Source organism: Polistes dominula, unplaced genomic scaffold (assembly GCF_049000335.1).
Source record: "Polistes dominula isolate Pdom_NZ unplaced genomic scaffold, Pdom_raw_medaka contig_77, whole genome shotgun sequence".
In the NCBI taxonomy this organism is placed as follows: Eukaryota; Metazoa; Arthropoda; class Insecta; order Hymenoptera; family Vespidae; genus Polistes; species Polistes dominula.
Genome location: NW_028301152.1, coordinates 7,712,846 through 7,727,998, shown reverse-complemented (window position 1 = coordinate 7,727,998; position 15,153 = coordinate 7,712,846). Strand labels below are relative to the sequence as shown.

Below are 15,153 nucleotides of genomic sequence, written 5' to 3'. Positions count from 1 at the left end.
ATTTAACAAATATAAGAATAATAATATTATTTTATATATATTTACTTAAAATAAAATTATTATATATACATAACCTCATACTATGAATAATAATGAATAATAATAATAAATAATAAGGTAAATATAAACAAAGTTAGAATAAATTAGACAAAGATAAGAATAATAATAAAAATATAATATTGTTTTTTTAAATGAATTTATTTGAAAAAAATTATTACATAACCTTATATTATGAATAATTATAAACAACAATAATAATATAATTACAAATAAAAATAACAAAAAGAAAAAATATTCATATCTCAGAAAACGTCATGTTTTACAAAACATAAACAAAAACATGAGACATAACCTTATTTTGAAATTAAAATAAACTTATTTGAAGAAACATTTTATGAAAAAGATAACAATAATAATATATTCTTTTTAAGTATTTATTATAAACAAAAAATAAAATGACATAATACATTGTTTTTATATAACTTTTTGTCGCGAATAATAATAAAGGTTAATAATGAATATAGCGTCACCTTCTTTCCGAAAAGTTAGTAAGATTATTGCCGATGTATAACGCTCGTATAAAAATACATGTATTATTTAACAATGCTAGGTACAATAGTAGCTTCATTATTGTAAATTTAATTATCAAAACATTTAATATATATCAAGCGTTAAAAACACATAAATCATTTAACACCACACTCGCGGAGGCCATCGGTAAACTAGAATTCTGCGTGCTTAAGGGTTGTTAGAAAGGGGTTATCGCGCGTTTCTTACTGCGCATGCGCAATATCATTTTACTTGTCAATTGTGAATTTCAAGAGACGCGCAATACTATCCGGTCAATAAAATATAAATTAAAATTAAAATCTATAAAGAACGTATAAATAAGTGAATAAAAATATATATAAATAAAAAAATGAATAAAGTAATGATTACCCTTCGATAAAACTAGAACCAGCTGGTAATCCGGATGAAAATTCGTCGGTGTTTGATGTTGGATTATCGGAATGAACAATTGGGCTTACTGGAGCTACAAAAAAAAGGTTTTTTATTAATAATTAAAAATATAATGTAAGAAAAATTCAAGTAATATTAATTATTTTCATGTTTTTGTGTGTATTAATATTATTACTTTTTTTTATATTAATTTTAATTATTATGCATTTATAGATAATTCTTAGATTAATTTGTTTTTTTGTTTATAATTTAAATATAATTCTTATATTTATTTTTGATAATTAAAATGATTATAATACTTATAAATTATTATTCTATATATATTCTAATTATTTATTCAAAAATATTTATCAAATAAATAGAATGTATTTGATTATTTATTACAATTAACTATGGCGTGAAATTCAAAACTTCGATGATTATCAAAAAATTAGTTTCAGATTTTTCGTTTAATCGAAGAGAGAGAGAGAAAGAGAGAGAGAGAGAGAGAGAGAGAGAGAGAGCATGTATTTGACGATAAAACGATATATATATATTTATAAAAGTAGTACGGTATATTCATTTATTAGATGTCCAAAAGAAAAGGAAGATAAGGGAAGTACATTTACGATGATAGAAGCAAAGATGAAGGAGAAAACTTCAAAGCTTGACGCTTCGTATCATCTTCCACGACTCAATTTAAGTGTAATATCATCTTACCGCGATATCCTTTGCTCATTCCCCTTGTTCCTCCTTTCTCCCACCTCTTGTTTCTCTCTTTTCTTTTTATATACAGTTACTGTAACTTTAGTTATGAGTTACATATACTATATACTCTCTCGTTGTTGTAAAAAAGCAGAGCTCGCATAAAACTGATGTCCTTTGTAGTACCCATGTAGTTTTCAAATATAATGGAAGTTACTCCCCTTTTGTTTCTACCCATTACGTTCCAGTTCTTTTTTTTTCTTTTTGTTTTTCCCTCATCCCTTTTCCTTTTTCTCACACACGAAATAGAAAACAAAAAGGGAAACGAGAAATCTTAGGTACTTTCTAAAATACAAATATAGGAGTGTGTACCTATATACTACAAGTTACTAAGAGGTACGTTCAGTTATTTACTTTGAGGTAGTCATGATTCACTGTAGTACTGTATAGTAACGGTATAGAAGAAATAGAGTCCCCTTGGTGGTTCATATTCGAGGGTAGATTCAGATTTTTGATATTATTTGCTTTAGGCTACTGTACCAACTGATTCTGTATTTGAAAGAGAACGGGGAGAGAAATAGAAATAAGAAGAAAATAGAAAGAGATAGGAAATAAAGAAGAAAAAAAGACGAAAAAGTAAAAGTAAAAGAAGAAGGAGGAGGAGGAGGAGGAGTTCACGAAGAGAGGACAAATATATAGGGCGTCTCCCTAAAAACCAATTCCACTATAATAAACCCAAACGATTACCGTACAAAATTGCTTTCTCTTTTGGTAGAATTTGAAAAGGGATGGCTGAATAGAAAGAGAAAGACATATATCAGGGTAGGGGGATGGTTAAGGGGGAGGGTTGGAGCAAGTGGAAGAAGAGAGGTGGAAGCCAAGAAAACCGTTTGATGTGGTTCCTCCTTTTTGTGAAAGTTTCGTCCATTATAATACCAGAAAAATCGTTGGGCCCCCATTTAGTCTGCCAACTACGTAGGAATAGGTACGTGTACTGTAGTCGTTTGAAATGTCACTCAGTATTAACTTAAACCGTAGAGGAGGGTATCCCCCTCCAATTCGTGGTTTAGTTAATTTTTTTTTTCATCCTTATGCGAATAAAAGTCGCATATATTTGGGTTGACAGGAAATTTCCTGGGTGATTTATAAAAATATAACTTTTAAGATATATATAAAAATGTAGTCATCTGTAATAGGGAAGAAAGGAAGGAAGGGAAAAAGAGAAAGAATGAAATGAAAATAGAATAGGAAAATAGAATAAAAGTATTTCCAACTCGCAATACGTGAAATTTGTTGTTCACTTTTGGTCTTTTCTTTTTGTCGTCCAACCTCTTGAAAAAACAAAATGAAAGAGAGTAAGACAACAGCTAGCTGGTTCGGTTCTGCACGTGTTGGTTGGTATAGTGTGTACATATGTGTGTATAAGCGTGGGTGAAAAAAAGAGAGGGTGGGGTCCATGAGGAGTTGTAGAGAGAGATCAGATCTCCCCCCTCTCGTAACATACCTTGTCTCACGATATCTCACGATCGGTTGATCGAAGGGGCACTTTGTCACGCCTCGCTGAATTCGTCTCAATCCCTGCTTACATCGAATGTTCGAGGAGTACAGAGTTAGAGTGAGAGAGAGAGAGAAAGAGGGAGAGGGAGATATAAATCGTTCCTTGTAAAATCTACGCATACGTTTCTTACTCCCAATGTTTCGAATTCAAGTGAGAGTAATAGTTCGATCTATTCGATCAATATTTTTTTTATCAATATTTCGTAAAATAAATGATAAGTTTATATGTAGGATATTTTGTTTAATCAATAAGTAATTATTTAATTGCAATAATTCAAATATTTCTTTTAATTATCAAGAATTATTACGTAAGTTGGTAGGAGTATTATTGTATTAATATTTTTGTTTAATTTATATTTATTCGATAAATATTTTGTAACATTTTTCGTCAGTATTTTAGAAAAAATTTTTGGTTTGGTATAATTAAATTATTTTTTTTTTCATTAACGTGTGTCAGAGTTGCGTCAGGGGGTTGCGTATTATATTATTATTGTATTAATATTTTTGTTTAATTTATATTTATTCGATAAATATTTTTTAACATTTTTCATCAGTATTTTAGAAATATTTTTTGTTTAGTACGATTAAATTATTATTTTGTCATTAACGTGTGCCAGGATTGACAAACATTTTATTACAAATATTAGTCATTTTTTTTATATAAAATAAATATTATTAGAAAAAAAGAGGGTATATATAGAAACATTCACCCTAATAAAAACACACCCAAAGAAATAAAGGGACAAATATCAAAAGATAATATCAGAAAAAGCAAATTCGAATTTAACAAGATGCGAAAGAAATTAAAGTTCCAATGTCACTCGACATTAAAGAGAGATCGTGTTTTATCTTTGAGTAACATTGATTGATCTTCTGCAGTCATCTGATGTAGACGAAAGATAAGATCTCTTTCTCTCTCTCTCTCCCTTTCCATCTTAAACGCATTAATTTATTTTTCTTTTAGATCTCTTTGGAACAAGTTTGTTGTGTCCTTTCACGGTGAGGACTAAGATTTTCTTTCGTTGCTTCTTCGTTCATTTCCGATGATAAATTTTCAAATACAAACAACACATACACACATACATAAACACACACACACACACACACACACACACTATATATATAGACACTTGTAATACTTATATACATTTTTTTCTCTTTCTTTCTCTATATGTTTGTTTGTATTTGTGGTTGAGGGAGATACGTGATGCGTCCTGTGTCGTTACGTCTCGTGCGAACGACACACCACGTAGTCGATCCAAGGCATTATGTATCGCGAACAGGAAGTGGAAGAGATAAGCAGAGTCGTAGTCATTAATAACCTCCCTCTTCCATCCTCTTTCTATACTCGAGTTGTACTTCGTTCTACCTACACTTTTTCTTTTTTTTATTATTTTTTTTCCACCCTTTCTCTTTCCCCTTTTTTCTGTTTTTTTATTTTATTCTTTTTAATTACACTAGTTTTATATTTATAATCATTCATTATTTTAATTTTCATTTAAATTATCGAAATTACAATTTCATTGATTTATCTCTTCTTCCTTTTCATTATTTTTTTTTCTCGATTACAATTTTAAGTCAATACTTTGAATCATTTATTATTCTTACGTGAAAAATTCTTGTAATATAAAATTAATTTTTAACTTTCTTTATTATTTTTTTATATTATTATCTTTTTTTTAGTAATTAATCTTTCAAGTTACTCAATGTCCAACGTTCAGGGATAAAACTTATGGTTTTTTCTCGTAACGCAACAGTAAGTTCTCTTTTTACACTTAATAATGAGCAAATATGACACGATGGTCAATGATTTTACGTCAGAATGAAAAACTGGGAAAGTAATGGGACTATATATGTACATATATATAAAAGTTCGTTTAAAAGGTTTGAGTAATAGAAACGATAAAAACTACGAAGCTTCTCGTAATAATACAATATTTCTATGTGTCCTAAGTTCACACACATGCGCATACTACATGTATGTGCATCTATATAGTATCACAAAAGTAATATAAAAATACGAAAGCTCGTAGGTTCTAAGGAAAAGGTAGATAAGCATTAAAGTAGGGAGGATGATAAAATAAACCATTAACTTACGACGTTCGTTGTGACATTACGAAGAAGGTAATGTAATCTAGCCTAATGTCGTCCAATGAAACGAAACCATATTCCGGCTCATGTATCATGACTAGTATCGCGTGGTTTTACACTATTACGAGAGTCAGTATTCAGGAGGAAAAGAAAAATAAATAAACATGGAAGGAGAGGGAAAAATTACAGAAAAAATTGTCACCAGTTATATACATTTAAATGTATATATTCGATAATTAGTTTTGCAGGAAAGTTGTAATTACATACAGTGGGTGTAAAAAGTATTTGTATACCAATCAATTTAAAATAAAATCTTGTGAAATTGTAGTTTATTAACTAATTTTTTATAAACAATGAATTTGTATATATTTTTGAAAGTTTCTATATATAGATATAATGAAATAAAAGATTATTTTGTATATATAATTATTCAATAAAAATTGAAAAATAAATTTTATTATTTATATTTTAATAAAATTATAATATATATATATATATATATTATAATTGCAATACTATAAACAAAATAATGAAATTAATAATATTAATTATTTAACTTAATTCATTATCATAATTATTATCACACATACATCTACAAATTCTACTAAAAAAAAAAAAATAAGATTCATCATTTAAATTACTCGAAATTCGATTGTAAGTAAATATATCGTTCAATAGTTGGATTAAAGGGAACTTGAATAGACAAATAACATCACACACAGACACACACACGCTCGCGCGTGCGTCCATACACATGAGTACAGAAAGTAAAGTATAACATAAGTGTAAGTATGGTTTTCTCTTGGTAGTAACCTCTTCTTCATCTTTTGGCTTCTCTTCGTTGGTTGGTTCGTCCAGTGGGAGGCAAATCACGTACACGGTCTTCGTGGGGCACACTACTGAATTGAATTTCGGACAACACTTACCAGACCGAGTTCATGAATAATGCATTTAGCCGTACTGCGACCGGTGCTGTCGCTCACGGAAAAGTGTTGACCCCTTTGACCAAGATGGATGGGACATCCGTTGATTATCAAAGACAAATCTTCTCTCTCTCGCTCTTTTTCACACACACACACACATACATTCTCTCAATCTCTTTCTCTTTCACTGTCACTTTCTTGCTACCCACTACTCTCTTTCTCTTCTCTCTTTGTAAAGTGTTACTCTTTCTCTCTCTCTCTCTCTCTCTCTCATATACATACACACAAACACACCCACACACACAGAATATCTCTCTCTCTCTCTGTTCGTCTTTAAAAGGACGACTCGTAACGTATGCACGAGACAGCAGCATTTCAGGGTGGCGTGTTCCCTTGCAACCGTTTCTCCGGTAATTTGCCATAAAGAGAGAGAGAGAAAGAGAGAGAGAGAGAGAGAGAGAGAGAGATAGGGAGAGAGAAGGAATAGGAGAAGGCACCGAACGCGATTACGATCTCACGGAATCGCATGGATTACTCTAGAGATAATTCTTTAGAAAGATCGATCGAACTTCGAGAGAAGGAAAGATCAAATGAAAGTTTCTCTTGCTGGTGGTATGTAAGGGGTGGATTAATGCTTCTCGACTTCTGTGAAAAGGGTTCAGTATAAGATCGAATGGGATGTTAGGTATTTTCTTATATATATTTTTTTTTCTTTCATTAATCTTTCCTTCTCTTTTATTTTTCTTTTCTGTACGGTTCAAAGTAAGAACTAAAAGATTATGATACATATATTTGTATAATAATAATTATATACAATATATTAATCAACCTAACAGTTGTTGATTCTATATATATAAATAAGTTGCAAAAAAAGAAAGTAGCATTTATTCGTTTAAAACATTGTTTTCAAAAAAAAAAAAAAAAATTCATGTTAAATATTCTAAATTGAAATACAGTTAATTTTGATAATTTATTGAAAAAGAATAAATCTAATTATATAAAATCTTAAAATATTAAGTGAAATGAATGTATCGATAAACTCAAATCGAGACAATTATCGGTGACCACAAAATCGTCGAAATTCCGTGGTGATATCGAATTTCGTGCTAAACCACTATTGGGATAGACTGTGGGAGATATATCCGATAGGAAAATTGAAAATTCAAAAATCTCAATTAATAAACCGTATATTGAATTATCTTCGCATATTTTTACTCAATATACATACATTTTTGTGATTCCTTTTTTTTTTATCATGTTAAACAAAAGATGTATAAAAAAGAAAGGGTTAAATGAAAGATAAAATAAAATTGCACTTGACTATGAACTTTGTTCTTAAAATAGAACAGCTTTAAGTGGACAATTTAATTAGCATAAATTTAGCATAACGCATCAAGATATGAGGGTTAATATAATATAATATAATATAAAAAAAATATATATATATATATATATATATATATATATATATATATATATATATATATAACAGTAAATATTAAAAATATTTGACAACTAAAGCATGATTATTTTATTCTTGAATATACTTGAAAAATAATTTATTTCAAAGTACCGAAAATAAAAAATGCAAATGTAGAATTGTAAATGAATGACCGAATTATAAACAATAGAATAGTGTTAAAAAATTCTAAATAAAATGCAAAAACGTATTACGACATATTCTAAAACAAAATAATTATAAATTATGATTCATTAAATATTAAATTACATTGAATAAGTGACGAATAAACATTGTCCGAATATTTTTGTGAGTTGAAAATGTGTTAAGTTACTAATAATTAATTAATAATTATTAAATATTTGTCGAGATTAATAAATAATCTATTGTTAATAAAAATAATTAGAATAACATTATAAAAATATCAAAATATGAAGCAATAGAATTAATCATCATAATACATTGTCCTATTGTATAAATCACTATATACAATTAAATAAAAATTATCACAGATTTTGCGTAAATAAAAATCTTAATAATTGGTTCAGATAATTGTTCTTTCAACAACGAAAAATACACCAATCCCTAGAAGAGTAGTAACAATAAAAAGGAGGATATCTTAGCGGTGGAGAGAATCGGATTAGCTTTAATAGTGGGATGCTGCGATATCTGGTTAAAAAAAAAAGATAGAAAGAGAGAGAGAAAGAGAGAGAGAGAGAGAGAGAAGAGAGACAACGTGAGAATTATCTTAAAATTTCGGCGTAGCATGCATTTTTCAAGGAGACCCACAGTTTGGCTCACCGTTGAGACTAAAACCGTTAGAGTAGGGAACCATTTTCTAATGGTTAGTCTGACAAAGATGCGAGCCATGAAAAATAATCCTGGTGCATATTAAGGTGGATTAAGGTTTAAATTCGCGTTTCGTCCTTTAGAAAAAATAAAAGGGTATATGCGTGTATATACGAAAGAAAAAGAAGATAAGAGAAAGAGAGAGAGAGAGAGAGAGAGAGAGAGAGAGAGAAAGAGAAAGAAAAGCTTTTCCTTAATATTATTCTACGGCCATCTACCGACGGCTAATCTCCATTAGCAGAATTACATGAAATTATAATAAAACTAGACCCCTTTCGTTTTCGCCTATCTACACATTAAACATACTCTCATCTTCCATTTGGGACTGGTATAAAAGTATCATATATAAGTGTCACTTTTTTTTCTTCTTTATCTCTCTTATGTTATTATATTTTCCAAAATATGTCTAATCTAATATAAAGTTTCTTAAAATTTAATGGAAATTTATTATTGTACGATAGATTGTTTAAACATGAAATAAACAGAAAAATAGTATTGTACATATGCACGTACATAACAAACGTCTACATTTAACATATCATAAGTTTGTTCATATTCAATACAATTAAATAATTTGGTCTCTAATAATAAATATATACTAAATAATAAATACTTAATACTTAATATATTATTATTAAATGTGTGTGTGTACAATTTAGAATATAATATAAATAATTTCAAAATATATGTATATATTGTATATATGTATAGTTAAATGCATTCATTGTAACCACGTTGACGATTCTAACTATCGTGTTGAGAGGTTCGGGGGGTCCGATCATTAACATTTGTTCGTTGTTGCCATCAGGCTTAATGACGTATGCAAAAAGGTGTCCGACGCATAAAATTCGATTATGGACCGTACAAATTTTCTGTGTAAATATACGAACTAACAGTAACCTTGTGTATTCTCTCTCTCTTTCTCTCTCTCTTTCACTGTTTTACCAACAGAGAATTATCGTGAAATGCAAGTGTGTGTGTGTGTGTGTGTGTGTGTTAGTGTTGGTAGGAAAACGAGTAGGTGTTGGGGAATATTTGCGCCCTTTGTTCCTTGATTTTCCACGAGTGTACGTTGCCTTGTCCCAAAAGAAAATTAAGGACAATTTTAACAGAATAATCCTTTTAGGGGTCAAAAAAAAGTCTAACTTTACTTTTAAGTAACTTTAGCTTTAGTTTTTGAAATAAATTCTTTCAGTAATGTTAAATTATTAAATCAAAGTAGTATAGTGATTGATTTCATGATACTGGTCCACATCGAATTACTTAGCAAGATAATTAACGAGAGTATAAAGTGAACGTGATTAGTAACATGATACGTTGTCGACTTCTTTACTAATTTAATTGACGTTTTATTAAACGAGGATGTATCTACCTAATTAGTATTACGTGTGTATATAGAAAGGGGAAATCAATTACTCGATGAACATTATAAATGATACCACCTATGTTATGTACAGTATTTTAGGTATATACAATTTATAAATCAATGTGGATACTAGAATACGTTCCGATAATAACACGATAATATCCTTGTTATTTTACACCACATCATGATCGTTTAAAGGATCGGTTTTCAATTTCAATTTTGAATTCTACGTTTAAGATTATTCTGTTATACTTTCTCAATTCATTTCATTTCATTTCCTTTTATGATTTATATTCAATTTGTGATATGAAAGTTGGATATATAAATTGTTTTATTTATTAATCAGGTTAATAAGAAATTTATTATTATAAAGAAATGCTATTTGTTAAATCGGATTTTTAATATAAAATGAAAATTTTCTGTTTTAGATTATTTTGTTATAAATAAAATATTACTTGTTTAATTTGGTTTTTAATTTAGTTTTAATTTAGAATTAATATTTTAATTTAGTTTTAATTTAAAATTAATATTTTGTGTTCAAAGTTATTATTATAACAATTATATATAACTTATTTTATTTATTTTCTTTTAGTTAATATTAAATTAATTATTATAAAAAATATTATTTGTTAAATGTTTGTAATTTGATCAGTTATGATATAAATATATTTAATATAAGTATATATTTACATCAGTGTGTGGTGTCAAACACGTGGTAGTTAAATCTGGGGATGTGACCTGTGAAGTTTGAAGGGTTGATAGTATATAAAAGACCTTTATTTTCATACATTTTTTTTTGCTGGCTGAAATTTTTTTAAGCTGACCCTTATTTTTTTCGTCTACTGTCTAGACTAAGACTTTTAATACTAAAATTAATGAATACTTATTTTTAAAAGATCAAAATAAAAATTACTGATCATAAAGTATCTTTTTTAAAGAAAAATAAATCTTTAATGATAATTTTGTTTTAAAAAATTATTTTAACAAGTTTGAATAATCCTAGTGTAAAACCAAATACGTGAAACCATTGTGCAAATATGAGTTTGACATCACTGATAAATACACATAAGCTGTTTTTGTTGTTTCTTTTTTTAGATAAAGAAATATATTATCCATATGTAAACTAAAATTAAACCTAAAAAAATAATCTAGACTCCCTAAATTTCAATCTATCATTTAGACAAATTTAGATAAGTCTAGAGTTTAATCCAAATTTGATAGCTCGCTTAAAAAATATGACTTTAACACTATTGATAAATAAGCTGTTTTTTTTGTTCTAGATAAAAATAAAATATATATTACCACCCATGCGTATATTAAAACGAAACATCAAAAATAATACAAACTCCCTAAACTTTAACCAATAATAATTTAGACAAGTTTAAATATAATCCTACCGTTAAAGTAAATATATAAACTCATATTCAAATATGATTTTGATACCACAGATTTACCGCACATAAACTGTCAGTAAATTTACCGTTAACTCGTGAATCGCGTGAGAGAAATAAAGACAGATAGATATATAGATAGAGAAAAGCCAATCTATATACAATTCACGGAAGCATACGTGGCTAGAAGGTACGAATGGAATACAGAAAAACAGAAAGGGAAAAAGAGAGAAAGAGAAAGATACGAGGGTGAGATGGTCCCCGGGCAACGAAAAGGGGTGGCAGTGAGGGTAGGTGATGTCCGGTAGGGAGAAGGTTTGTCGGAGAGAGTGAGAGTGGAAGTGGGAGAGGGAGAGGGAGAGGGAGAGGGAGAGGGAGAGGGAGACGTAGTGGCCATGTTTAATAAATACATGACCGGTGCTCGGTTGCATAGTTTACACAGTCGAGCGATTTACTATCGTCCATGGATGCGTGAGCGTTTCCACGGGCCGTTGCGTGGCCTTGGGATTATCCCAAAATGTCGATGCCGAGAGGCCGTACTACCAACCGACCAACCAACCAACCAACCAACCCCATACCATTCCCAATTTATCCGTTTTCCCACTTTCCAAAACCACCGAACCTATAGCTAACTCACCCCCCTTCACCCAATACTCCACCCTCAACCCACCACCTCTTTCCGTTGGTTTTGCGATCGCACCAAACCCTTTCTCTCATTTTATGTATATGTATTTGTATACACATGTGTATAATCCTACCTCCCCCTACTCCCCTCTTTCACCCTTCCTCTCATTCTCTCACATACTCTGAAGAGTTTCTGTTCTAATGGACCACGATGGACACACTGTAAAGGATGACGTATCTCTCCCTTTCCTGTCTATACGAGATACAACAACATCAATCAGTCAGATCAAAATCGATATTTCGGTAAACGTAACGTCAATCTCCTGGGTTTAATTCTTGAAATTTGTATACTCTTTAACATTTTACTACGACTCGTTTAAAGGATTATATTGGATCGGAGAAGAAGTCTTTCGTATTTTAATATTAAAAGGAAATAAATGTTTATTTTCGTATTTATTTAGTCAATCTTCTTCTAACAGTTTACAATCCAATCTATTGATTTGTTTTTTTTCTATTGAATAAACTATGTATTTTGTTCAGTAAATACATTATGCTAATTTGTTTAGTAGGAGGTTATAAAGCTAGTTTAATTACTATTAAGCAATGCATTCCTCATTAGGAATTATTTGTGCTTTTGTTCAGTGAATATATCAGGTAACTTTGATTAACAATGTTAAGCGTTTGATGTATTCTTCAATAAATTTTCTACCAGGACTATACTGGTCATTCACAGTTAAGAAATGAGTAATTTATCTTTATAAATCTTTCGCGTATTATCAGAAGCTTCGTTCGAACTCATTCATTTATTCCTCCCATCAGGCAAGCACCCACACCTACACCTACACCCACAATCCATCCCAATCTCTGTGTGCCCCTCTCTTTAACTTTAATATACATAGAATATAACGTGGTTGCACGTGCACGTATTATCGTTATCGTTTCTAGTCGAGAATGGAGGACGATAAGAGGATGTTATCGGTGAGATCGCAAAGCGAATCACGCTTTTTCCGGTCTGTGAGAGTACCGCAAAGGCACGTATCACTTTTGTGTATATGCAAAGGTATATATGTGTATGTGTGGGCAGGTGCGTGTAGATGTAGATGTAGATGTGTGGGTGTAGAGCCGAGTGCTTAGATAGAGTGCCTAGAGAACGTAAGTGGGGTGAGGGAATAGTAGAGGGATAAAGGGGTTGAAGGGGGGTAGATAGAAGGTATAGTAGTTGGTGTTATACGGATACTGTATGCTCGTACATAGATCCTGGGATAACAAGCGTGGTCCCTCTAAAAGCTGGGATTAAAGGACTCAACAATCCGCATTTCGTGTAATCTCGCATGAATCTTCATCGCTTACCGACGACTAAGAGGACGAGGACAAGGACAAGGCTATACGATGTAACGATCTTCTCTACCATCTCTCTCTCTCTCTTGGTTTTGTACTCTCTTAGTCTGTCCTTGTCGTATGTGTATTCCCTAAATCCATTGAAACAGTTCTAATCTAACTATAAGATTCTCTAGGGAATCTTCTGTTTTTGAAGATTAGAAGAGATATTTGATCATTATCGTGACAATATTGACGAGGTCTCAATACTTTGTTGTCACAAGTTAAATAGAAAGGTTTGGTCTTGGTTTTGGAATAGTTATGAGAACTGATATAGTTTGAATTCAAAGTTTACTAAAGAATCTTTTGTTTTAGAGGTTAGGAAAGATTTTTTTGATTATTGGTGTTATAATATTGAGGAGAGTTATATCAATGTTTTGTTGTTTGAGGTTGGATAAACGTTTTAGTGTTGTTTCGGATTTTAGATTAATTACAAGAATCAAGAATTTCTTTTAATTGTTATGGGTGTTGTTTATTGGTTTTGGATTTTATATCGGTCGTATATTGGTGTGAAAATTATTGGGTTTTTCGGTTTTTGTATCAGTTAAGGTTCATTTAGTCACAGAACCGAAAAATAAAAGTTATTGGTGCATCGAACTGAAACATAACCTAAAATAATATCAAATCTAAAAATTCGCAATAAAAAACCAATACGAAAAATAATCGTATTATCAATACAAGTATTTTGATTCCTTATCAGTTTTAATCTTGCTCAAATTAAAACTTAAAAATAACAATTATAGAACATTCATTCAAAATGAAAATTTAAGGAGATAACTCTGTTATTTATAATAATAATAAATTATTCTCAATATTATTTTAATCGTATGAAAATTCACTAAACCATAAAAATAACAAACCGTAAAAAGAAAGAAAAAATAAAACACATAAGCAACAACGTTTGCGAACTTTTAACCGTACTTTGCGAGTAAAAAAAAAAAATGACGACGATGAAAGTTTTTACTTATTTTTTTTTAGTACAAAATTATTATTTCACGCTTGGCTCTGTTTTTATTTTCCATTCTTTTTTCTTCTTTCGCCGTTTCTCTCCTGTGTGTATATTTTTTTCTTTTTCTGACGTAAAAGAGAAGTTAGGGAGTAGGATAAGGAGATAAGAGAGTCGAGATTCGCGCGAAAACGTCAGCTGCTTAAAGGGAAACGAAATCACGTTGAGGTTATCGTTGAGAGTGTTGCCTGAGGCAGGTAGAAGAAGGTATATATGTATGTATCCTATAGGACTGAGAGGGCGAACAGTTGGTGAGTAACCTTTCTCTGTATTAGTGAATAAAGAAAAAAAAACCTAAAGGAAAAGAAAGATAGGAAGATAGGGGAATGTAGAAGATAACGTAGATCAAGGGGGATAGAATCTTTAGGATTTGAGAAGTCTACAAAAAAACTAAAAAGAAAAAAGTGCTCAAAAAAATCCTTTCAAATTAGTTGAGTTAGAATATTAAACAATGAATGATGAGGGATCATTAAACACGAATAATCTTAAAAACCATTTTTAAAGACGTTTTATCGTAAAGTTTGAAAAGAGATTATCCATTGAATTGAAAACTCAATAGAGAGGGAAAAAAAGAGGGTTAAAGTGAGAGAAATATCTAACACTAGTAGTAGTACCAACAATAATCATTGATCCGTACGATCGGTTGGTGGATTAAAGGTAAAAGCCGATCAAGCTCTTAAACCGATCCCCTTTCTAGGATTTATTATCTATCTAGACCGTTAACGAGAGAAGAAGAGTTTGCTTATTGCGGACTCGCTTCACGAAAAGTTTTTAATTGAACGGAGAATCTTGAACAACGAGGAAACTTTTCCGAAAGATTCAATCTCACTCTCTTTCTATCTTTATCTCTTTCTCTCTCTCTCTTT

At 30.3% G+C, this 15,153-nt stretch overlaps 1 protein-coding gene and 1 long non-coding RNA gene across 2 annotated transcripts in view; one reads left to right on the top strand and one right to left on the bottom strand.

The window, feature by feature from the left end:
- Positions 1 to 15,153, bottom strand: part of Ror (tyrosine-protein kinase transmembrane receptor Ror) — a 244,764-nt gene that overhangs the window by 4,655 nt on the left and 224,956 nt on the right. The window contains 1 exon segment of the mRNA XM_015325750.2: positions 940 to 1,033. Within this exon segment, the coding sequence (XP_015181236.2) occupies positions 940 to 1,033 (94 nt within the window).
- LOC149030722 (uncharacterized) lies at positions 937 to 5,619 on the top strand. The gene is made up of 3 exons (XR_016178407.1): positions 937 to 1,074; positions 1,395 to 2,040; positions 2,175 to 5,619. It is a non-coding gene; the product is annotated as an uncharacterized LOC149030722 (long non-coding RNA).